This window comes from Hyla sarda, chromosome 4 (genome assembly GCF_029499605.1).
Source record: "Hyla sarda isolate aHylSar1 chromosome 4, aHylSar1.hap1, whole genome shotgun sequence".
NCBI classification, from domain to species: Eukaryota; Metazoa; Chordata; class Amphibia; order Anura; family Hylidae; genus Hyla; species Hyla sarda.
Genome location: NC_079192.1, coordinates 372,320,122 through 372,346,371, shown reverse-complemented (window position 1 = coordinate 372,346,371; position 26,250 = coordinate 372,320,122). Strand labels below are relative to the sequence as shown.

Sequence of the window (26,250 nt, the reverse complement as noted above, 5' to 3'; positions counted from 1 at the left end):
ATTTCTCCAGCAGAGGGAGCATGGATCTAGTTATTGCTTCTGATCTAGTATAACCTTTCACCCCTCCCCCTTCCCTGGGCTTGTGCAATGCAGACAGAGGGGAGGATAATTCTGCACTGCAGTGAAGGCCGGAGAATGCAATAAAGAAACGTCAAAGAAGTAGTTTCCATAATTCATGGTATCGCCTCCTCCTCCTGCTTTGGGCAGCGCTCCAGAGCGTGGGATTTCTTCCTTTTGTGCAGCTGATTCATGAAGCCCAGTGTGTAAGAGACGCGTGCTGAACGCCTTTATTTACTGGAAGAGAAACAATGCAAATGTGAAGTATTATCACCATAAGATCCAGTAACGTAATGTTCCATGTGTCCGACCTCCATAACCGAGATCCCCAGCAGCCTATAGTAAATGGTGTATTGAATGTCAATGATATACACTACAGTTGTATATAGCAGGATGAAGATATCACTGACCCAAATGTGTGTTGGTGCATTCATCCGTCTGCTGTGTTAAGGGCCGAGTGCACATACACATGTATTCATGCACACTCTGATTTCCCTCTAGGCCTATACAACATCTTGGCAGCCCGCCCTCATCCACATCTCATTCAGCTTAATGGCACCTTTCAAAAACCCAACCATAACATGCTAAATAGGGGCTCCTTATGAAGAGTCCATATAAAGATCTCCTAAATGCTGCATAAGCAGGACAGTAGATTACATATATAGATATGTTGTGGCTTTATACACAAAAGGTATAATTTACTATTCTAGATTGTCAGGCAGCTGTTATGTTTATGGACTTTTCCAGCTATCAATAGACTCTAGTACATAGATTTTCTAGATATGTCACTGCTCAGCTCTTTGCCTATGTGTCTTGTGCTGGTTTATTTTACATATTACGGTATTTATCGCAGTAAAACTCACGTTGGCCTATATACATTAAATAACATAATTTATTTTTTTGTCATGTTTTTTCAGAGGGTGATGAGACTGGTGTGATGGACAGTCTGCTAGAGGCGCTACAGTCCGGAGCCGCCTTCAGAAGAAAACGAGGTCCACGCCAAGGTAATCCCCAGAAGTACCACACATCACAGTCCGCTACATTGTACATCCCATGTGAAACCATATGACAGAAGACCCTCTATAGACTTGTTTAACATGTATGTAGGGAGCTTTCTTGATGTGCATGTTAAATGGAACAGAAAAATGTGATGTGAATGGAGCCAAGCATGGATTTTGGTATTTTCCTGTTTGCCTAGACAGCAGGAAATGCAGACACATGTCTGATCACATGCTTGGTAGTAGGACATGCCTAGAGCTAATTCAAAGGTAACAACCATCCTTCCTGTTGTCAATTGAGCAAATAGGGCAACGAAAATAGAAAAACAGCATTTACTTTGTATTCAGTCAAAAGTTAAAAAGTATCTATTGGGTTCACATATCTGTTTTATTGGTAAAATAACAATTCTAGGGTACTTTTCTTAGAACAAAGTGTTGCGTTGTTTCTCTGCTATTCCTTTTACAATTTAGCAAATACATTGACAACTGAGTGTTGCCAGTTGAGGAGTGTTCCTTCCCAGGTTGGCACTGTGAGCTCTGATTGGATAGTGCAAGACTGTGCAGGGACACACTACTTTTAAAGGAGATCTATCATGGCAAAAAATGTATCCACTATCCAAAGGATACATTTTAGATTGCAGGGGGTCAGACCGTTGAAACCCGCAACCCCCCTTGCGATCTCCTCCACAAAGCGCCAGCTCTCCCCGAGAAGGGGGCGTATTGATTCCCACATGAAGCAGCGGCCAACATGCCTATTCCATGTATCTCTATGGGACAGCCTGAGATTGCTTTTTCTTGGATAGGGGATATGTTTTTTCAGCATGGTACTTCACCTTTAAGTGTAAAAATGCAGTTGTCAATTTATTAATAAATATTTAGAAGTAGACAACATAGAGTTCTATTTAGAGCTGCTCCAGGATTGTTATATAATGGGAATCCATATATTTATTGAAATGATTCTCTTTACTTGCCAGACTTTGGATTGGGAATTGTTCCCCTTCTGAGATATATGCAGGATGAAGAATATTTAGAGAACCACTAGTTTCTAATTTGCTTTTAAATAACAGATTATTCCACACGAGAATAATTTTCAAAGCACCTGAAAAGTGAGGCACACTGTATATACCAACAGGACTGGACATGACTGTTTTCTCTTTCACAAGTAACAAACCTTTCATTCCGGCAATTGTACGTTATTGAGTCACTGCAGGGTGTGGTAGGCCTCTGGCTCTGGACTAGTCTTCCCTGATCTATTCAGGATTGATTCATAAGATTTAGAACACTAAATTATACATAGATTCAACCAACATTACCCTGTTGCTGTAGGTGGCTTTATACACAAGGCTACTAAACTGTCTCCTTAAAGCGGTACTCCACTGCTCAGCGTTTGGAAAAAACTGTTCAGAACGCTGGAGCCGGCATCGGGAGCTTATGACGTCATAGCCCCGCCCCCTCATGACGTCAATCACCGCCCCCTCAAAGCAAGTCTATGGGAGGGGGCGTGACAGCGTCATTCCCCCTCCCATAGACTTGCATTGAGGGGCGGGGCGTGACGTCATGAAGGGGGCGAGGCTATGACGTCATGAGCTCCTGGCTCCAGCGTTCAGAACAGTTTGTTCCTAACACTGAGCAGTGGAGTACCCCTTTAACCTGTCCATTTTCTGAATTGATAAATGTCCATAGTAATAAGGCCACAAATGGAAACACTAGTAGAAACCCATATTTTACAGCTTGCGCAGAGGGGCTCTGGAGTTGTCCTCAGCCATTGCAGTCTCTCAGGCGGTAAGGAGATGATGCATCTCTTCTTACCAAGATTCCATATTCCACCAGTTTATACCAGAAAGATTTAGCCGGTGGATGAGGTGGTTTAATAAAGCGATGCATTGTATATTTTTCTCAGGGACACAGTGTGAATCATGTCATCATGTGCTTGCTTGGGTCATGGTCAGACTACAAGGATGCCATTGTTTGGTCTCAGCGTGTTAACAACACGATAAAGCATTATTAGTCACTGTTGTGTAGTATTGATAAGAACTAGTGCCAAGTAGAGCTTGTACTCTTTGCTGAGGTGATGGCTCCATGGTCAAGTGTTGCCAGTCTTTGGACGAGATCTTGTATTGTTTTCAGTGCCACATTAGTAGAGTTTTCCTGGAATTTCTCTGACAGGTGGACATTCTCTTCTTTTAATGCTCTATTTCTCCCCAATAGACTCTCTCCTGTCCCTCAGTGAGGAGGAGGAGCAGGCACCAGACCTGGTAACACTGGGTGCATTCGTGTGATGTGTTTGTGCTAATAACAATTTGTCCCTTTTTTTTTTTCCGTTATTGCTAAACCTACCCAAATTTTATTTATTTATTTTTTAACGTTTAATTACCCCCTGATGTATTTTGATAACAGCATTACAGTTAACACAGTTGGCAAAGCATGGAATTGTGCAGAGCCACGTAACACTAAAGGATGGATTGAGAGATGACTTACTTGCATAGTTTACATTTATTGACTAAAGTCATCGCCCGGACTGTGCCTGTCCATATGTTTATATTAGTGGATACCAAGAACAACATATAAGTAATGGGCAATGCCATATTCCCAGTTCCATCTCTCAAACCACTTGTAGATATTGGTGTTGCATACTCATGCAATCTCATTGACACAAATACTTACTATAATACTGTTTTAATGCTGTCTGTCCTGGGCTGAGCAGTGATGGTGCCTGGCTTCCCATGTCCCAAGTCACATGTTTTATTTGTGAATGGAACCTCAAAATGTATGAAACCCTATGCAACCACCAGACACTACTGCCAAAAGATTCACTTAAATGTAACTAAATTCATATAACAGCCTTCAATTTACTTATGTTACCAGCTTCCACCAGGCATAGCAGGTCACCTTTATAGATGGGGTCCTAATAAAACTCAGACCAACATCTTTTTTCTCAACTTATCTTGGGAAGATTTACATTTAAAGCATTTCTGTCACTTTTGACAGACAGATAACAAAAATTTTGATCGGTGGGGTGTTCAGATAACACGATCACTAGCTAGAAGAATCAAACTCCTGCTGAGTGAAGCACTTAGCCAAACTCTTCTTCCAACTTTTATTATGCAGTTGGTGGAGGCCCGAACACTCAGACCCTGATCCATCAAGATTTTTTAACATGTCAGAATTATTATTTTTTTGTGTCACAGTAACGCTTTCAGTTTCAATGACACACACAAAATAAAAGTAACTTGGCTTTTTCAGTATTGCCTACCTTATTTATAAATCTTATCCCTAATCCCTAGCATTGTTGGCTATTTATGATTAATGGCTGAATTCAGCAGTAATAGGGATACACTGAATGCAGATCTTCTTTTTTCCTGCTTGCTGTGTTGCTTGTCTGCAGTGTGGTGTTTTTCTGAATTTACTTTGACAATGCTTTCTCATATCCCTTACCTTATATTAGTGCACATAATCTATGCAAATTTAAATGGAAATATTAATCTTTGAAAAATATTACAAATATTATTTATTTTCTTCTTGTTTCTATTTAACGAAACCTAACCCTAACATAAGAAGTTCTCTGTAGAACAACCCCCTAGGATATTTCCTACTCTGCTCTTCAGCCTGAGCAAGAAGATAGATTTCTAAAGCAGTGTCTATGCCAGTTGCCAAATGGACCCATAAAGAATGGAGGTGATCCACTTACATGTCTGCTAGTGCAAGGCATCAGAAAACCTTCTTACACACTGTTCAGAGTTGTATTTTGCTTAGTGAAGAAGGAAGAGAGAGAGAGGTCTCTATGCTGCTTGATGTGGTGAATGTAGGGTTGTGCTATGCTATTGCATGTCTGTCTGTGCATGTATTCTGCACGATTGCATCTGCTTGCTTTGCCTTTAGCCACCTTTTAACTACTAGTTTTCTCTGCAGGAGCTCAAAGGATCAAAAACAAATCAAAACATCAAGTCGATTGGATGTTTCAGTTTCTAAGAATGTGTTGATTCTAGTCTTGTTGCACATTTTAAAGTGGTTATCCAAAGATTATAACTTATCGCCTATACAAAGGATAAAAAAGTATCTACTGGGACCCCCACTTATTGTGAGAACAGGGGTCAGTTGTCTCCTGAGAAAATGTAGTTGCAGTGTTCTGAAGGCTTATCTCTTGGCCATAGTGTAGCATTGTTCCAAACTGCAGATCTTGTCCTGGAGGACCTGTCCTAAATCGGCAACACATTTATTTGAATGGACCCTGTGCAATACTTAATTTCATCTGTGGTGGCACTGCAGGTAAATAGAGCACCTGCTATAAGGTTTACTCACTGGTTACGGGTGGTAACTAGAATTGTTACGGTTTATTGTCCAGGGACCCTTCTAAAAAGTAGGTAATGTAAAAAGCAAACAACCCCTTTTAGAGGAAAACTCACTTCATGGTCACCATTAGGCACACAGTAAAACCTTGCATTGAAATAGATAATCTCATGCAAGACCAGTACAGAATAATTGAAGCAAAGTAACAACTTTATTTCTAGATTTAACCTGTAGAAAGTTATCGTCTTCTAATCTTTGAACTCTAAATGACGTATTTTTAAAGTAGCAAGATCATATGTATTAACTGTTTTAACCAGATCCTACTTCTCTGAAAACCTGACTCATTGCTCCCTTCTCAATATTCTCCCTTTAGCGAATAGAAAAGCTGGCTATGCCGTTACCTCGCTGCTAGCATCCGAACTGACCAAGGATGACGCATTAACATCGGTGAGTGCTAAGAAGAAGAAATCTGACGGTGAAGACTTGATTGGAATGGACATTGGTCATGAAGATAATCCAGATATGCTCACACGCTCAAGTTAACCATACAGTGTGAAATATACATAGAACAGCTGAGCATGTGGAAGACCTCATAGGAATTACCGAGGCCAATTTCCAAAGGCTTGTGTCAAAGAGGAGATGGGATGTTTAACATTTGGTTTGCTGTGTTGGTCATAGGAGAACGGTGCCAATCAATGGTCTTCATTTTCTTGAAATTCTTCCTTTTAGTATACATGTGGCAGGTGTTGGTAACATATGCTTGTTGTGGGTGGTACAGCAGTGTGCAGGGCTTCAATAAACTTCAGCATGAAGCCCTCCACATACAGAGAAAGATGTAGACAACCTAACCAAAGTATGGACTAGTGTATATGCAATTCTGCCTTAATTTGTCCGTTTGCTTACCTCTTATGGATGGAGAAGATCAATATCACTGTAATGTAAATTGCAATTTTATTTATCCTGGTATTCTTGTGGCTCATCATTGATTACATTGGTCAGATTGAACTGATACCTATTGCTGGAAACTTCTGTCTGTTCTACTATTTGCTCTACATGTAGTCACTTGAAGATCCATTGATGATGGTACCATCTTACCAAGTCCTACAGACATGAGATGCCATATTTTGTATTTTTTCAGCTTGTTGTTTTTGCCTTTTTATGGCATGTATCATATAGGATCAATGATAACATAAAAATTCTACGACCTGCTGACCGCACTAGGTCTGTAATACCTCAGACACCTAGTTTAAATGTTTACCAGGGACTTTGGGCTTATGGGATGACCATGTACTGATCACTTCATCCTAGGATCACTTTCTTCTTTTAATCCCTGGTGGATTGAAAATGCTTTTTGGACAGGCTGGTGTGCACGCTGTAGTATTCTGCTTTAGGTGATTTCAATGTGTACCTGTGTTATCAGCATATCAATCCTATACTAGATCTGTAGTGCTCAATTCTTGTATTTTCGCTGCACATGTTTTACTTTTGGAAATGGAACTATTTTTGCATTTTTAAGCCCTTTTCTTGAATGTAATATAAGACCCTCATTGACTGCCACTAGCCCTTGGCCCACCTGGCAGCCTCATCTTCTCTTTCATTATTCAGCCATCTTTGTTTTTAGTTTGGAGCACATTCATGGTCCAGTTCTGACTATACAACAGCAAAAAGATGTAGTCCAACACTGCAAATAAAAAAAAAAGAGAGGAAAATGTGTTTCCAGGATGCTCTGTCATTTAAAGTAATGTTTTATTTTATACATAAATATATAATTGATTTATAGGATTATTATATTTAGGATTCTACAGTATTCCTACATAGAATCGTGTGACAGTAATATAATTTGATCATAGGCTTTATTGCATTGTATCTTAACGGTTGACTCATCGGTGCTGTATCAGTACTAGATGGGCTCGATTAGAATTTATGGGGTAGGGGCACCATCGTAGTCCATTTAAATTGCAGTCTACACATAGTGAACTTTTAGGAAGACTTTAGCGTACTTAGATGTTAGATCCACTAAACTTTATAGTCACAATATTTTGTTAGATACATTTTTGAATTATACAAATGTATCAGATACATAGTTTTGTTTCAACAATAGGATCTGTTTTGTCTTTTTTTTTTCTTTTTTTTTTCTTGACAAGCTTGAATACTTCTCTTCATGCACAGATGTCAAAAGCTGATCCATTTTGGGATGCGGAGGCCTTCCCGGTGACATCAGGACACCCTTCCTTTTAATTCTTTTTATAAAAATACTGAATATTTCATCACTAAGCACAAAAAAATTTGAATGTGAACACCAGCATCTACTAAAGAAACGCTCAAAGAAAATGTGCAAAATAGTGCTAATGTGCACTTCTACTACTATGGAGCATTGCACTTCTAACTACATGTAGCGAAAGAGTGGCCATAATCTCCTGATTTGCTCCTGAGGTTTTTAGTCTGGAATTTAAGTTACATGTCTGGATCCCTATTGTTCTGTTACTATTAGGCTACTTCGGCACAGATTCTGTCTAAAAATTGAGGGGGCTCCTTGTTTTTTGGGCAGCAGAATATGTGCCACTGAAATTCCATAGTTTACTATGTGCAGAGGAATTGCGTTGCCAGCAATAGGATTCTGCTGTATCAAAATTTGAACAAAAATTCTTAAGCAGAATTTCAGACAGAAATTCTATAGTGTGAACCTAGCCTTAGTGTGTATAGTCTTCAGCTGAGCCTATTTTCACACTGGATTATTGTCCCCTTACATCTCTCTTTATTATTCTCAGGCAAAGAATTGGCCATACTTGCCTTCATGGTATGGGGGTGGAGATCATTTTGACCCCATTGTTGAGATGCTGAGAGTCACTAGGAATGGTTTTCTTAATAACTTAAAGGGAGCCTGTCAATTGAATATTTAGTTCAATCCATAGGCAGCATGTTATAGATAATAATAAAAAAATTATATATATATATATATAATATATAGTGTAAAGTTCCAGGCTAACTTTATTCATGTAAATCTCTGCTCATTCCCGCGGGGTAATTCTGTGATTGACAACTGTCTTAAAGGAGATGTCCGGCGCAGACCTTTTCTATTCAGTCCTGCACGGGCTGCAAAAAAACAAAACAAACTTTCACTTACCTCCATATGTTCTCCCGGAGCTCCGCAACAGCTGATTGGTCGGCCGGGCTGTTTACTTCCTTTAGCCCGGTACGTCACACGACGCTTCAGCCTATCACCGGCCGAGGCGGGACATCGATGCGACCGGTGATAGGCTGAAGCGCCGTGTGATGTACCGGGCTAAAGGAAGTAGGAAGTAAATAGCCCGGCCGACCAATCAGCTGTTGCGGGCTCCGGGAGAACATATGGAGGTAAGTGAAAGTTTGTTTTGTCTTTTTTTGCAGCCCGGGCAGGATGGAATAGAAAAAGTCTGCGCCGGACATCTCCTTTAATGCACACTTATATACAGTTGTCAAGAGGGAAGCAGTCTACTTGACTTCTTAGCGCAGAATGAGCAAACAATTACATGGGTTGACACAAACTATCCTGAAAGTTTTCCCATAAAACTGTATATGACTCTACTTAGCTCCTCCTGCTTAATAACATGCTGCCTGCAGTTTTGACATGACAGGTTCCCTTTAAATGGAACAGCTCACCATGTATAGCCAATTTTTAGTAACTAAAGGTTATATCCTCCATCTACCCATTATTATATAGGATTTATTCATCTGTATCAGTGGTCTCCAAACTGTGGCACTCCAGCTATTGCAAAACTACAACTCCTAGCATGCCCGGACAGCCAACGGCTGTCCGGGCATGCTAGGAGTTGTAGTTTTTCAACATCTGTTGGAGTTTGGAGACCACTGATCTATATGGTCATAGTGACAGCTGACGTTGCTTTTATGCTCCTGTTATGTGCATCGGTTATGGGCGAGATCATTACACAAGCCAAATACAGAAGGCAAATCATGATGTAATTCAGATCTACACCAGGTAGGCTCTTTAATTCATAGTATTGAATGTATCTACTGCAGCACTTCAATGATGGCAACTAAACGTTTCTCTAGGAAATAACTCAATTCGCCAAAATCCTTCTGCAAGGATAGGATTTTCAGATTACAGCATTTTGATAGAAAAATTTGTATATTTATGTTTTAGCCTCTTAGAATCTCATTCCATATCACATTATGCGTCACCCATCATTCTTTACTTTTACAAATTTTATCTTGGTGTTTTAGTTTGTCTCAGATATATTATTTTTTCTACTCTTCTGAATGTTCTGGGTGCTGGGCTCCCCATACTGCATTGTAAAGTAGATGAATAGACTTTTATTGTTTTTTGTTTTTTAACTCCATAAGCACATTGTCGTATTATCAGTGGTGTTGAATTAGCAAATCTACATAAAACCACATGTACGCGTGGGAAATATCTGTGGCTTTTTCTAGAGAGCGTCCGACACACATTCTAGGTGTTCTGTACTTCATGTTAGGGTAGGGTCACGCATGCCGTATTTTGCGTATTTTCCAACCCCCTTGAAGTCAATAGGTAGCAAAATCAGCTGCATAAAATGTGCAGTTAAATGAAGCATATGTGACCCTACCCTAAAAGGTTAGGTCTTGGCATAAGCATTGGTTTCCTAACTAGGTGGGCATTGCATTCTTTTTGGTTGCTGTGAGTTGCCATTTACAGCAGCGTATAGTGTGTAAACGCAATGCAGGCTACAGACTGTCATAAAGCAGTCTATGGTCTACTGAACAGTTGGCATTTTGGAAGCCACCATATTGCCTCCTAACCGTGTTATCCATTTTGCTAATATTTTCAACAAAGGATATGCTCTTAATAAAAACAATCCCCAGTGTCATGGCATCTCTCTTCCCCTATACAATGATTTAAGAGTCTGGCATAGGGGAGGACTTATGTTTATAAAACCAGCAGTAATAATCCAGTTGTCTACCTGATGGGCTCTCCATGTGACAAGCTTAAGCCTATATTTCTGTATTCCTGTATTCTCACTTTGCTGCCGTGCTTAATAAAGAGATTGCTGCTAATGTATTGTACCGCTCAGCAAAGAGGGCTCTGTGTAATAACATGGTGCTAAGGGACTGACTAATGGCCCATAAGATATGCTGGCACCTTGTTAGTGCATTTGATTCTTCGCCCTTGATGCCCATTCCACCACGGTAAGCTGCCATATGTTCATCTCTAACTTCGTTGCAGTCTATATTGTTATTATGAGATCCTACATGCCAGACGTGGAAAGCCAGACATCTCATCTATTTTTATATATATATATATATACATATATATTGCATTTTACACAGTTTATACCACTGAAAATACCATGTTTGCCTAGCTCAATTTTTTTGGTCTTTTTTTTCTGGGAATTGTAATCATATCATATTTTTGTTTAAAATGTTAATAAAACAATTCAACAGTTTCTTTTGGGTTGTTTCTTCATTCTTGCATAGCAAGCGAAGATCCTTTGAATTTATATTTGGACCAGCCAACCATATTAAGCTGTGTTCACATGGTCAGGGTATTAATTGTAGTTATTGAATATCAGACTAGAAATTTATTTGGAAAGAGGCAAAGCCATATGGTACTGACACTGCATCTCAGCCAGCCTGGCTGAAAGAATCACATGAAGAAAAAACGTGGTCTCAAAAAGCAGGAGGTACTCAACCCCAAATGCAGTTGTGCATATGTGCTGGGGGAGCAGATGCTGCACTTGTGGTCCATTGTGAAGGCCAATCCCCAACATAAAATGCATACAATGGGGGATTCCTGCAGCAGACCACAAGTGTCACAATGGCATCCTACACCATATGAAAGGTGTGGATGTGTAACATACACAGGGTGGGCCATTTATATGGATACACCTTAATAAAATGGGAATGGTTGGTGATATTCACTTCCTGTTTGTGGCACATTAGTATATGTGAGGGGGGAAAACTTTTCAAGATGGGTGGTGACCATGGTGGCCAATTTGAAGTCTGCCATTTTTAATCAAACTTCTGTTTTTTCAATAGGAAGAGGGTCACACAGCAAACTTATTGGGAATTTCACAAGAAAAACAATGATGTGTTTGGTTTTAACGAAACTTTATTATTTCATGAGTTATTTACAAGTTTCTGACCACTTATCAATGTGCTGCCTATTGTGTTGGATTGTCAATGCAACCCTCTTCTCCCACTCTTCACACACTGATAGCAACACCCCAGGAGAAATGCCTGCACAGGCTTCCAGTATCCGTAGTTTCAGGTGCTGCACATCTCGTATCTTCACAGCATAGACAATTGCCTTCAGATGACCCCCAAAGATAAAAGTCTAAGTGGGTCAGGTCGGGAGACCTTGGGGGCCATTCAACTGGCCCACGACGACCAATCCACTTTCCAGGAAACTGTTCATCTAGGAATGCTCGGACCGGACACCCATAATGGGGTGGTGCACCATCTTGCTGGAAAAACTCAGGTAATGTGCCAGCTTCAGGGCGTAAAGAGGGAAACACATAATCATGTAGCAATTTCGCATATCCAGTGGCCTTGAGGTTTCCATTGATGAAGAATGGCTCCACTATGTTTGTACCCCATATACCACACCATACCATCAATTTTTGTGTTCCAACAGTCTTGGAGGGATCTATCCAATGTGGGTTAGTGTCAGACCAATAGCGTTTAACGTCACCATTCACATAAAAGTTTGCCTCATCACTGAACAAAATCTTCTGCGTAAACTGAGGGTCCTGTTCCAAATTTTTTTTTTGCCCATTATGCAAATTCAGGGCGCCGATCTGGGTCATCCTCGTTGAGATGCTGCAATAGCTGGAGTTTGTAAGGGTGCCATTTGTGAGTAGCTAATATCTGCCGAAGGGATGTTCGACTAATGCCACTCTCCATTGACATGCGGCCAGTGCTATGCTGTGGGTTCTTGCTGAATGAAGCTAGGACAGCCACTGATGTTTCTTCATTAGTGACAGATTTCATGCGTCCTCATTTTGGCAAATCCAACACTGAATCAGTCTCATGAAACTTAACAAGCAGTTTGCTAACTGTAGCATGGGAGATGGTTGGTCTCGTAGGGTGTCTTGAAATCTGCTGCAATGACCCGGTTACTGCATTCACCAGACATCAACACAATTTCTATCCGCTCCTCACGTGTTAACCTCAACGACATGTCAATGGCTGTAAACAAAGAGAAACTTGTAAATAACTCATGAAATAAAGTTACGTTAAAACCAAGCACACCAGTGTTTTTCTGGTGAAATTCCCAATAAGTTTGATGTGTCACATGACCCTCTTCCTATTGAAAAAACAAAAGTTGGATTCAAAATGGCTGACTTCAAAATGGCCGCAATGGTCACCACCCATCTTGAAAAGTTTTCCCCCTCACATATACTAATGTGCCACAAACAGGAAGTTAATATCACCAACCTTTCCCATTTTATTAAGGTGTATCCATATAAATGGCCCACCCTGAAGTGTAATACAAATATTTAGGTGCACTACTGTGGTAGATGTTAACAGTGACATATGGCTAACCTTTAAACTGATGTTAAAATTGAGACATTAGCCAATATATCCTTCTATGAAGGACATACCTGAGCCACACCAACGCCAAGGTTTCTCAAGTGGCACGGGACCTAACAGTAAACCTACCTGTGCTGTATGGGCAAAACCAGGGGCCAGTGGGCAATTACAGCAGCATTAGGTCTGACTCCCATGTGGTACAGGTAAGTTTAATGTTAGGTGCCACTTGAGAAACCATGGCGTTGGTGTGCGGGCTCAGGTATGTCCTTCATATAAGGATATACTGGCTAATGTCTCAATTTTAACATCAGTTAGAGGGTTAGCCATATGTCACTGTTTACATCTACCACAGTAGTGACCTAAATTTAGTTGTTACGAAAGCATCACATGGCCATATCCACAGCACCTGTGGAGTGGCTGCTACGTGATCAATAAGACTGGTTGTCTTTGGAGTTATATATTGCCATATTACCGCACTGCTTTAAAGGGATTATCCAGGAATAGAAAAAACGGTACGAATTTCTTTCAAAAAACTATCCCCTTCTGTCTCCAGGTTGGGTGTGGTTGTGCACCTCCCTTTCATTGAGGTGAATGGAGCCAAGTTGTAATACCACACACAACTTGGAGACGGACGTGGAGCGTTAGAAAAAAAAAAAAAAGCTAATTTCTTTTTTTTTTTTAATTTCTGGATATCCCCTTTGATCTAGTTCCTATAAGACATTCCTTAGATGCTTCATGGTTGTCACTTAAAGAGGACCTGAGACCAATCCAAAAGAATTTATGCTATTTAATGACCATAAAATTCTCGAGAGCCCTGGTCACACATCTTTTTACAGTTTAATATGCTCTTCCGTTCCTGAGATGTGAGGGTTTATAATTAGTCTTTCAATTCAGGGAATCAGTCAGATGGGTGTGATGGGATTATACAGTCAGGGGGTGTGAATGTTATGGGGGTGTGTCTGACTAAAATCCCTTGACTGTATAATCTCCGCCCATTAATAAAATTAAGTTCACATTGATTTGACTGATTCCCTGAATTGTCTGACAAATTATAAACCCCCATATATCAGTAATAGAAGGAACTGTAATAAAGGGTGGGTGAGAAGTGTCCCCAAGCTTTTGCAAACTAATCTTTTTTTGATCAGCAAAAAGCAAACCTGTTGTTTTAAGGAAGAGTTGCGTGATGGATGGATGATTTCCCATGTAGCTATCTAGTCATGTGACACAATGCGTGTTTGTGGTGTATGTAATAAGTCCTAGACATGCAAAAAGCAGTGATCCAGACATCATTTGAGGTTAACACTTAGTCTTCTAAAATTATAGGACCACTATAGGTCCTAATGCAGGCATAGGCAACCTTCGGCACTGCAGATGTTGTGGACTACATCTCCCATGAGGTTTGTCAGCATTTTGGCTGTGAGATGTAGTTCAAAACATCTACAGTGCCGAAGGTTGACTATGCCTGCACTAGTGTATAGTATACCTGCAGATTAAGCGTCACATTTAGAGAGAGGTAATAATGAGAAATGAGAGCTGGAATATAGCCGTCATGTCTTCCTAGGAAAATATCCCTATTTCCACAGGAACTATAAATAAAATATTATGCAGCTCTTAAGAGATCCTTAATGGACACAGCACTATCTTCAAGTCACGAAAGCCCAAGTGTTTCCTAGTAGCTTTTCATGAATATTGAAATACTGATTTGGACATCACTTTCTCAATTTTTGTGCCTAGAAAATGTTTAAAGGTTATTTACACCTTCACACCATATTTCTTCAAGTAATCGAACATCAAAAGCAAAGCACTAAAAGCCGTGATTTTTTTTTTCTTTGTAAGAACTGGTTACCAAGATGCAGTGGCCAGACCAAGTGTTAAAGGAGTACTCCGGCGCGCACTTTTATCCCGTCCGGGCTGCAAAATAAAAGAAAACACACTTTCTCTTACCTGCCAACGAGCCCCCAGAGCTCCGGTACAGGTGTTCGGTTCCCGGGCTGTATTCTTCTTACTTCCTGTTAGCCCGGCACGTCACACGGAGCTTCAGCCTATCACCGGCCGAGGCGGGACATCGCTGGGGCCGGTGATAGGCTGATGCTCCATGTGACGTGCCGGGCTAACAGGAAGTAAGAAGGATACAGCCCCGGGAAGAACACCTGTACCGGAGCTCCGGGGGCTCGTTGGCAGGTAAGAGAAAGTGTGTTTTCTTTTATTTTGCAGCCCGGATGGGATAAAAGGAAAAAAGTGTGCGCCGGAGTACTCCTTTAAAACTTCTGTGGCAGAGCAGGTTGCATGTGATACACCTGGTGGGAAGTTATTTATAAGAACCTACTATCATGAGCCAACTTACATACCCTAACACAACCCTAAATCTCCAATACCAGTTGCTGATGACCGGTGTCGGCAGTCGATAGCTAGGAATGAAGCAGGTCCAAATCCCCGTTGGCCTGAGGAAGTGCATTTTCAGGTAGGATTTCTTTTTTTCTTTTGGATTGTGTTTTTTATTTATTTATTTTTTTCATTTGGGCCTTTTTATATAGAAAATGTCAGCAACATGCCAGATTATTGTTAGTTTCTGATGCAAAGTCAACAGTTACAACCAATAGGGCTGCTTTTCCTGTTGTGCTGTTTGTAAAATTGCCTAACTCATGTGAACACCATAACCAAATGTTGGCTGTAAACCGGCCTTCTGGTTTACTAGTAGATGGCCACGATTTAGTTTGAGGTGGAAATCCTCTACACAAAATATTTCTTTATTCTTCTCTCACACACAGAGTGGCCTGGACTTGATCCACAGGGTCATTCTTTGAACTTACTATATGATCTTGGGGATGCGAATGAGACACCAATGGGGAGATTTCTCAAAACCTGCGGAGGAAAAGTGGAGCAGTTTCCCATAGCATAAAGCAATCTGGTTGCTATGGGCAACTGCTCCACTTTTCCTCTGCACAGATTTTGATAATTATCCCCCAAGTGTCTCAGAAGACATTTACTACTGATAAAATACAGTTGATCATCAATGAAGATTTGTTTCCTTCAGATATCCTCCTACATGATCTTCTTTCTTCCTTGTTCAGGACACTTATTATGTATAGATGCTCCGGGGGGGGGGGGGGGGGGGGGGGGGCAGATGTCTATGTAGCATGTATGTTTTGTTTCTCTGAACTTTCCACGATCCTCAGCTCTAACCGGGATTTAAGGACACATTTATCATGTTCATTATGGTAATATAGGTTTGCAAAGGTGAGTACGAAGCTTCTGTGTCATCCTCTCCCATAACCAACTAAGTTGTATACATAAGAAGAAATTCCCATGAACAGGTTCTCAGCAATAATGTGGACAATAAAAATGATTCATTTGTCTTCAGGAGGAAATGACTTGACGTCTCTGCAGACATTAACCAGGTGGAACATCATATCTGTGTCATCTTTTCTCAAACATTTAATAAATCCGAATGTAAAGGCTTGCCAAGACTTATTCCAGGTGACTCCAATTCAGAATCTGCCTCTACTAAAGAGACCTAGATAATTTGGCTAATAATAAAAGTTCATACCATAGTGTTGTTGCGATCGATTCCTGAAAAAATTTAAAAAAAAGTGTATACATCACAGTACATCCTTTACTGTAGGTAAGTGCACCAGTAAACCAAAAGGTAGCACAAGTTTAATATATTCCAAATCTATCACTTGTCCACCACAAATCATGCCCAGGTTGCTGGCTATAAAAAATCAGGCCTCGGCACAGGAAGTAGACTGGTTCTGGTGACAGTGATTATCTGAGCCGCAGTCTCATGCGTCGACCACCAGCACCAGGAAGAAGATCGAACTGGAGGCTGGGACAATGATGCCTATGGAAGCAGCCGGAGGTAAGTAAAGGCTTTTTTTTTTTATGCCGGCAGCCTGGGCATGATTTTGAAAAAAGTTTAAAGCCGGAGTGCTGGGCCATGGTACCGAGGAGGTGCCCTGGAAGTTGTCTCCCCCACCTGCTTCTGGTTGATTCACAGGCTTCTCCCTATATAAAAAGCCAGAAGACACCCATCAATCCAGCCAGACAGGAGCAGAAGCCAGGGAGACTGTCTTGTGCACACTTTATTCATGCCACAGCTTGGTTTAAAATGAATTAGTTTTTCTGAAAATCACAGCTTTTCAAAGTAAATCTTAGTTATAATTGATAGGGGAGCCTGTGGGATTCAATGCTCCTAGAGACTTGGGAAACATGAAACATTTACTGGCAGAAAAAAAGAAAAATTGTACAGTAAAACATATACGAAAGTTTATTATGAAATTATATATTTTACTAAATTCTGCAACTATTTTTCATTAGGGCAGAACGTTGTCTATATTTGCAGAGTTCACATTAAAGGGCAAAACTCAACGCTTGATGATATGTAAGTAACACAAACCATTGTATTAAACTCTGTCGAATGCAATATTTGTATATCCAGTCCCTGACCCCACATTTACTATGTCACTAGGAGGGATTTCATTCTCTTTGTCTGCATGAAAGGCAGCTTTGTAATTCTTAAGCATAACTGCAGCTGCTGTCCTCATGCCAGACAGGCCCCATATAATGCAATAAAATCAGAATCATGAGATATCACTGTGACCTACTCATTACCATAAAATAAACCCCAGACCGACAAACTGGATATGTTACACAGCTATTATGTAACTAGAGATAATCAGTGTTGCCTTACAATAAAAGAGAGGATTGCCCCATCAGCAAAACATCTTTCTATATCATCTACGGCACATAGCATATCATAGAGGGCAGTCCCCTCCTTAACCCCTTAAAGGACAACTGTAGTGGAACACTTTTATATTTTCCCGGGCCTCAAAAATAAACAAAATAAACTCATACATACCTTCCTACAAGCCCCCGTTGGTCCGGCACAGGCCTCACGGTCCGGCAGTGCTAACCTCATTCCACTTCCTGGGGACGGGGAGGCCGCAGAGCCGTCAGCGTATCACCAGCCGCAGCGATGTCCCGCCCCGGCCGGTGCCACTGTCATGTAAGGAGCCAGCCAGAGCCCACTGTGATGTAAGGAGCCGGCAGAGATGCTGAGGTTAACTAAAGATGCATAAAACACTCGGCGAGATTTATCATGCTGAGTTGCCCATAGCAACCAATCAGATCGCTTCTTTCATTTTTGAAAAGGCCTCTGAGAAATGAAAGAAGTAATCTAATTGGTTGCTATGGGCAACTCAGCAACTTTACCTCTCCACAGGTTTTGATAAATCTCCCCCTCAGTATGCACAAACTGGAAATAGGCTACATACGAAGGTGCAGTTCTCAAAGAGATCCTAGAAAGGACCATATATTAAGTTTTGGAATCAGATGTGTTTAAGACATTGAGTAACATTTATTATAACATATACTGGTAATGGCAAAGAATAGTGCTATTAATGCGTTTTTTTATGTATTAAAGAAGATTTACTAACACTATATTAGGTTTATGTGCATCAATTCCTATAAAGGAAAAAATAAAATGGTCTCCTAAATAGTCACTATAGTGACTGTCAGACAGTGCTACTTGAAAATAAGTCAAATGATGCTGCTTAGATCCTTAAAATATAAGAATGGAATGTGTCCCTAACTTAGTCTAAGTTCACATCAGTGTTGTGCTCCTTCCCGTTTGGGGCCCATTCAGCTTTTTTATTTAATTTTTGCACCCAACGGACCCCAAAGAGGTTGGAGCACAAGGGACAAAGCCAGGTCCTATTTACTTTGAATGAGGCCCATAGGGTTTGCATCAGGTGTCTGTTGTATTGCAGGAGTTGGGTAGACAAAAAAAAAAAAACATTACTGCTATTTTTTTTTCTGCTATTGTTCTGTAGTTTTAACCCCTTCCCGCAGAATGGCATATATAAACGCCGGGTTGTGCAGTGCGTTTGCGCATCCCGGCGTTTATAAATGACATTCAGTTAACCCGGCGATGCGCAGCATCGCACGGGTTAACTGGCAGAAGTCCCGCTGTTTCCAGCAGGGGACAACTTCTGCTTCACCCCCAGGACCATCCATTGATGGTCCTGGTCAGCGATCACTGTGATTGGTCCCTGTGGACCAATCACAGTGATCTGGGGTGAAAGTTCAGATCCCCCGCACTGCCCGCCCCTGGAAGTCGGGCAGAACGGGGGACGATGGCTGCGGGGGCTCGCGGGGACCTGCGGCATAGGGGGGGAACATCAGGGGACCGGCGGACTTACCTGGCGGGACCGAGGAGCAGCGGCGGGACCGGCAGGTAAGTACATGGTCCTCAGAAGCAGCAGTGAAGATCTTCACTGCTGCTTCTAGGAGTCTGAAAACTACAACTCCCAGCATGCCTAGACAGCCTTTGGCTGTCTGGGCATGCTGGGAGTTGTAGTTTTGCAACATCTGGAGGGCCCCAGTTTGGAGACCATTGTATAATGGTCTCCAATCTGTGCTCTTCCAGCTGTTGCAAAACTACAACTCCCAGCATGCGCTGACTGTCCAGGCATGCTGGGAGTTTTAGTTCAGCAACATCTGGCCCTTCAGATGTTGCCGAACTACAACTCCCAGCATGCCCTTCAGCTGTCTGGGCATGCTGGGAGTTGTAGTTTTGCAACAACTGGAGACACACTGGTTGGGAAACATTGTTTCTAACTCAGTGTTTCCTAACCTGTGTGCCTCCAGCTGTTGCAAAACTATAACTCCCAGCATGCACTAACAGACCATGCATGCTGGGAGTTGTAGTTTTGCAACATCTGGAGGGCCCCAGTTTGGAGACCATTGTATAATGGTCTCCAATCTGTGCTCTTCCAGCTGTTGCAAAACTACAACTCCCAGTATGCACTGACTGTCCAGGCATGCTGAGAGTTTTAGTTCAGCATCATCTGGCCCTTCAGATGTTGCCGAACTACAACTCCCAGCATGCCCTTCAGCTGTCTGGGCATGCTGGGAGTTGTAGTTTTGCAACAACTGGAGACACACTGGTTGGGAAACATTGTCTGTTTCTAACTCAGTGTTTCCTAACCTGTGTGCCTCCAGCTGTTGCAAAACTATAACTCCCAGCATGCACTAACAGACCATGCATGCTGGGAGTTGTGGTTTTGCAACAGCTGGTGCACCCCCCCCCCCCCCCCCCTGTGAATGTACAGGGTACATTCACATGGGCGAGGCTTTTACAGTGGGTTTCTCGCATTTTGCAGCAAATTTTGCGCCGGGAAACTCGCTGTAATCCCCCGCCCATGTGACTGTACCCTAAAAACACTACACTACACCAACACAAGATAAAATAAAAAGTTAAAAACACTACATATACACATACCCCTACACAGCCCCCCTCACCCAATAAGAACGTCCGGTACTCCACTGTTTCCAAAGCAGAGCCTCCAGCTGTTGAAAAACAACAACTCCCAGTATTGCCGGACAGCCGTTGACTGTCCACGCATGCTGGGAGTTTTGCAACAGCTGGAGGCACCCTGTTTGGGAATCACTGGCGTAGAATACCCCTATGTCCAACCCTATGCAAATCCCTAATTTAGGCCTCAAATGCGCATGGCGCTCTCACTTTGGAGCCCTGTCGTATTTCAAGGCAACAGTTTAGGGCGACATATGGGGTATCGCCGTACTCGGGAGAAATTACGTTATAAGGTTTGGGGGGCTTTTTCTTCTTTAACCCTTCATGAAAAGGAAATGTTGGGGTCTACACCAGAATGTTAATGTAAGAAAATTTAATTTTTTACACTAACATGCTGATGTTGCCCTATACTTTACATTTTCACAAGAGGTAAAAGGGAAAAAAGCCCCCCAAAATTTGTAAAGCAATTTCTCCCGACTACAGAGATACCCCATATGTGAGCGCAAAGTGCTCTGGGGGCGTACAACAAGGCCCAGAAGGGAGAGCGCACCATGTACATTTGAGGTGATTTGCACAGGGGTGGCTGATTGTTACAGCGGTTTTGACAAACGCAAAAAAAACAAAACCCCACATGTGACCCCATTTCGGAAACGACACCCCTCACGGAATGTAATGAAGGGTGCAGTGAGAATTTACCCCCCACAGGTGTCTGACGGATCTTTGGAACAGTGGTCCGTGAAAATGAAAACTTGTACAGCCCACTGTTCCAAAGATCTATCAGACACCAGTGGGGGGCTAATGCTCACTGTACCCCTTGTTACGTTCCTCAAGGGGTCTCGTTTCCAAAATGGTATGCCATGTGTTTTTTTTTTTGCTGTTCTGGCACCAGAGGGGCTTCCTAAATGCGATATGCCCCCCAAGCAAAATTTGCTCTCAAAAAGCCAAATATGACTCCTTCTCTTCTGAGCATTGTAGTTCGCCCATAGTGCACTTCAGGTCAACTTATGGGGTACCTCCATATTCAGAAGAGAAGGGGTTACAAATATTGGGGGGTATTTCCTGCTATTAACCCTTGCAAAAATGTGAAATTTGGGGGGAAACACACATTTTAGTGGAAATTTTTTTTTTTTTTTTTTTTACATATGCAAAAGTCGTGAAACACCTGTGGGGTAATAAGGCTCACTTTATTCCTTATTACATTCCTCAAGGGGTCTAGTTTCCAAAATGGTATGCCATGTGTTTTTTTTTGCTGTTCTGGCACCATAGGGGCTTCCTAAATGAGACATGCCCCCCGAGCAAAATTTGCTCTCAAAAAGCCAAATATGACTCCTTCTCTTCTGAGCATTGTAGTTCGCCCATAGTGCACTTCAGGTCAACTTATGGGGTACCTCCATACTCAGAAGAAAAGGGGTTACAAATATCGGGGGGTATTTCCTGCTATTAACCCTTGGAAAAATGTGAAATTTGGGGGGGAAACACACATTTTAGTGAAAAAAAATAATTTTTTTTTTACATATGCAAAAGTCGTGAAACACCTGTGGGGTATTAAGGCTCACTTTATTCCTTGTTATGTTCCTCAAGGGGTCTAGTTTCCAAAATGGTATGCCATGTGAGGGTTTTTTGCTGTTCTGGCACCATAGGGGCTTCCTAAATGCAACATGCCCCCCAAAAACCATTTCAGAAAAACGTACTCTCCAAAATCCCCTTGTCGCTCTTTCCCTTCTGAGCCCTCTACTGCGCCCGCCGAACACTTTACATAGACATATGAGGTATGTGCTTACTCAAGAGAAATCGGGCTACAAATATAAGTATACATTTTCTCCTTTTACCCCTTGTAAAAATTCAAAAATTGGGTCTACAAGAACATGCGAGTGTAAAAAATGAAGATTGTGAATTTTCTCCTTCACTTTGCTTCTATTCCTGTGAAACACCTGAAGGGTTAAAACACTTACTGAATGTCATTTTGAATACTTTGGGGGGTGCAGTTTTTATAATGGGGTCTTTTGTGGGGTATTTCTAATATGAAGACCCTTCAAATCCACTTCAAACCTGAACTGGTCCCTGAAAAATAGTGAGTTTGAAAATTTTGTGAAAAATTGGAAAATTGATGCTGAACTTTGAAGCCCTCTGGTGTCTTCCAAAAGTAAAAACTCATCACTTTTATGATGCAGACATAAAGTAGACATATTGTATATGTGAATAAAAAAAAATGTTATTTGTAATATACATTTTCCTTACAAGCAGAGAGCTTCAAAGTTAGAAAAATGCTAAATTTTCTAATTTTTCATCAAATTTTAGGATTTTTCACAAGGAAAGGATGCAAGTTACCATAAAATTTTACCACTAAGTTAAAGTAGAATATGTCACAAAAAAACAGTCTCGGAATCAGAATGATAACTAAAAGCATTCCAGAGTTATTAATGTTTAAAGTGACAGTGGTCAGATGTGCAAAAAACGCTCTGGTCCTTAAGGCCAAAATGGGCTTGGTCCTGAAGGGGTTAACAGTAATAGCCAGTGCAGCTCTTCTGAATGGAGCATAATGCTGATGTGAACCTAGGCTTATCTACTTAATAGCAGCTGATCAAGGTGCAGGGTGGCAGTATTAAACATGTAGGAAAAATTCCCTGGTGGATAGTAATAGAAGAAATGACAGGTGCCATGCACTCTTGTTTTTGTCACTGTCCTGACTCCTGCTTAAGCACCTTGCATGTTCATGAATTGACAGGTCAACTGAATGTGCGAGCTGGAAGATCCCAGGGTGTTAGGATTGTTTCTGCTGCAAGTGGCTTCCCTGCTGTGCAGACCTTGTACACCTGTACACCTTCTTCAAAGTGGTTATTGGATCAGAAAAATTCTCCATACTTGGCGCATCTCCCAAGTATACAGTCATAGCCGTAAATGTTGGCACCCCTGAAATCTTTCTAGAAAATGAAGGATTTCTCACAGAAAAGGATTGCAGTAAGACATGTTTTGCTATAGACGTTTATTCCCTTTGTGTGTATTGGAACTAAACAAAAAAAAGGGAGGGAAAAAAAAAGCTAATTGGACATAATGTCACACCAAACCTCCAAAAATGGGCTGGACAAAATTATTGGCACCCTTTCAAAATTGTGGAAAAATAAGATTGTTTCAAACATGTGATTCTCCTTTAAACTCACCCAGGGCAAGTAACAGGCGTGGGCAACATAAAAATCACACCTGAAAGCAAATAAAAAGGAGAGAAGTTCACTTAGTCTTGCATTGTGTGTTTGTGTGCCACACTAAGCATGGACAACAGAAAGAGGAGAAGAGAACTGTCTGAGGACATGAGAACCAAAAATGTGGAAAAATATCAACAATCTCACGGTTACAACTCCATCTCCAGAGATCTAGATTTGCCTTTGTCCACAGTGCGCAACATTATCAAGAAGTTTGCAACCCATGGCACCGTAGCTAATCTCCCTGTGCGTGGATGGAAGAGAAAAATTGATGAAGGGTGTCAACGCAGGATAGTCCAGATGGTAAATAAGCAGCACCAAACAAGTTCCAAAGATATTCAAGCTCTCCTGCAGGCACAGGGAACATCAGTGACAGCGCGAACTATAAATCAACATTTAAATGAAAGGACCCCAGGAGGACCCCACTGCTGACACACAGACATAAAAAAACAAGACTACATTTTGCCAAAATTAACTTGAGTAAGCCAAAATCCTTCTGGGAAAACGTCTTGTGGACAGATGAGACCAAGACAGCTTTCTGGTAAAGCACATCATTCTACTGTTTACCGAAAATGGAATGAGGCCTACAACGAAAAGAACACAGTACCTACAGTGAAATATGGTGGAGGTTCAATGATGTTTTGGGGTTGTTTTGCTGCCTCTGGCACTGGGAGCCTTGAATGTGTACAAGGCATCATGAAATCTGAGGATTACCAACAGATTTTGGGTTGCACTGTGCAGCCCAGTGTCAGAAAGCTGGGTTTGCGTTCAAGATCTTGGGTCTTCCAGCAGGACAATGACCCCAATCATACGTCAAAAAGCACCCAGAAATGGATGGCAACAAAGCGCTGGAGAGTTCTGAAGTGGCCAGCAATGAGTCCAGATCTGAATCCAATTGAACACCTGTGGAGAGATCTTAAAATTGCTGTTGGGAAAAGGCGCCTTCCAATAAAATAGACCTGGAACAGTTTGCAAAGGAAGAGTGGTCCAACATTCCACAGAGTGGTGTAAGAAGCTTATTAATGGTTATAGGATGCGACTGATTTCAGTTATTTTTTTCAAAGGGTGTGCAACCAAATATTAAGTGAAGGGTGCCAATAATTTTGTCCAGCCCATTTTTGGAGTTTGGTGTGACATTATGTCCAATTTGCTTTTTTTCCTCCCTTTTTTGGTTTAGTTCCAATACACACAAAGGGAATAAACATGTGTAGCAAAACATGTGTTACTGCAATCCTTTTCTGTGAGAAATACTGCATTTTCTTGAAAAATTTCAGGAGTGACAACATTTACGGCCATGACTGTATTTATTGGTTAAAACTCCATGCAAATCGTGTTATGCATCAATTAACGCATTTCAAGCTCGGACTGAGCTCTTTCTTAAGACGACCTTTTTCAAAGTGGATCACTCCTTCCATGTAGATTACGAGCAGGCTCCAATGGAAGCAGCAGTTATTGACATTTCAGGTCAGAATTAAAGCATCAATCACTGGATACTTTATAAGTGATGTAAGATGGTGGTATTAAGCTAAACACATTTTGGGAGTACCATAACCCCTTTCTCAATAGAAAAAGTACAATAATATTTTTTATAATTGTACTTTTGCTACTGAGCAAGGGAGTTACATTACCCCCAAAAGCGTTTTGCCTATAACCATCATCTAAAATCATTCATATGGTATTCAGTGACTCATGCCTCACTTGTGACCTGAACTTTCAATTGCTCGTAATCAGCCCCACACAACCTGAGGACAAATGTGGGGCTTTTTTTTTAAGAAATCCGCTCTTTTTTTTTTTTTACCAGTGCTGGGTAACCACTAGGGATCGACTGATATAGATTTTTTTAGGGCAGATACCGATAATCTGTGGCCTTTCAGGCCTATAGCCGAAAACTTATACCGGAATATCGTTATAAGTTATCGGCTATTTCTCCACCCCCGGTGGGGGGGGGGGCGGTACGATGCGGGGGGTGGTGCAGGGGGCGGGGCATTATCTGCAATGTAATTGCCGATACAGATGACGTCCAAAATCGTGAATATCTGCCGATAATATCTGCCAAACCGATATTCGGTCGATCCCTAGTAACCACTTTAAGCAGCACTGTCTGACAGTCACAATAGTGACTATTTGGGAGGCCATCTTTTTACTTAAAGGAATCAACCAACTGATTGAACCCAATTTTTCTTCCCCTAACAGAAATTCAAATATTGGAAGTTTTTTTCACCTATAGGAATGGATGCACATGGAACTAACATTAGTAATTATTTTATACTGATGCTGCTCTCTGGTTTAGTTTTATTGTTTCTTGTTTAATACATAATCAGACAATATATTCTACAAAAAAGGTATCCATTGTCTTACACTAAAAACATCGGACTCTGAAGCATATCACATGTATCTATACCATACCAGAAGTAGTAGTTCAGCCTTTCCCTGCCATCAAGATTTCAGATCCTTTCTGTAAAATGACAGATTGCAGTACGCATCTGCTCCATTTTTCTGATATTTTTAATATACAGTGGGGATCAAAAGTTTGGGCACCCCAGGTAAAAATTTGTATTAATGTGCATAAAGAAGCCAAGGAAAGATGAAAAAATTTCCAAAAGGCATCAAATTACAGATTAGACATTCTTATAATATGTCAACAAAAGTTAGATTTTATTTCCACCATTTACACTTTCAAAATAACAGAAAAAAAAAATGGCATCTGCAAAAGTTTGGGCACCCTGCAGAGTTAATATCTTGTACTGCCCCCTTTTGCAAGTATCACAGCTTGTAAACACTTTTTATAGCCAGCCAAGAGTCTTTCAATTCTTGTTTGAGGTATCTTTGCCCATTCTTCCTTACAAAAGTCTTACAGTTCTTTGAGATTTCTGGGCTGTCTTGTCAC

At 41.3% G+C, this 26,250-nt stretch overlaps 1 protein-coding gene across 1 annotated transcript in view; it reads left to right on the top strand.

Moving 5' to 3' along the window:
* The window catches only part of DIAPH1 (diaphanous related formin 1), a 270,343-nt gene extending 262,019 nt beyond the window's left edge, over positions 1–8,324 (top strand). Inside the window, exons 27-28 of the mRNA XM_056516800.1 lie at positions 975–1,061; positions 5,716–8,324. Of these exons, the coding sequence (XP_056372775.1) occupies positions 975–1,061; positions 5,716–5,885 (257 nt within the window). The 3' untranslated portion in view covers positions 5,886–8,324. The remainder of the gene's footprint in view (positions 1–974; positions 1,062–5,715) is intronic.
* The last annotated feature ends 17,926 nt before the right edge of the window (positions 8,325–26,250 follow it).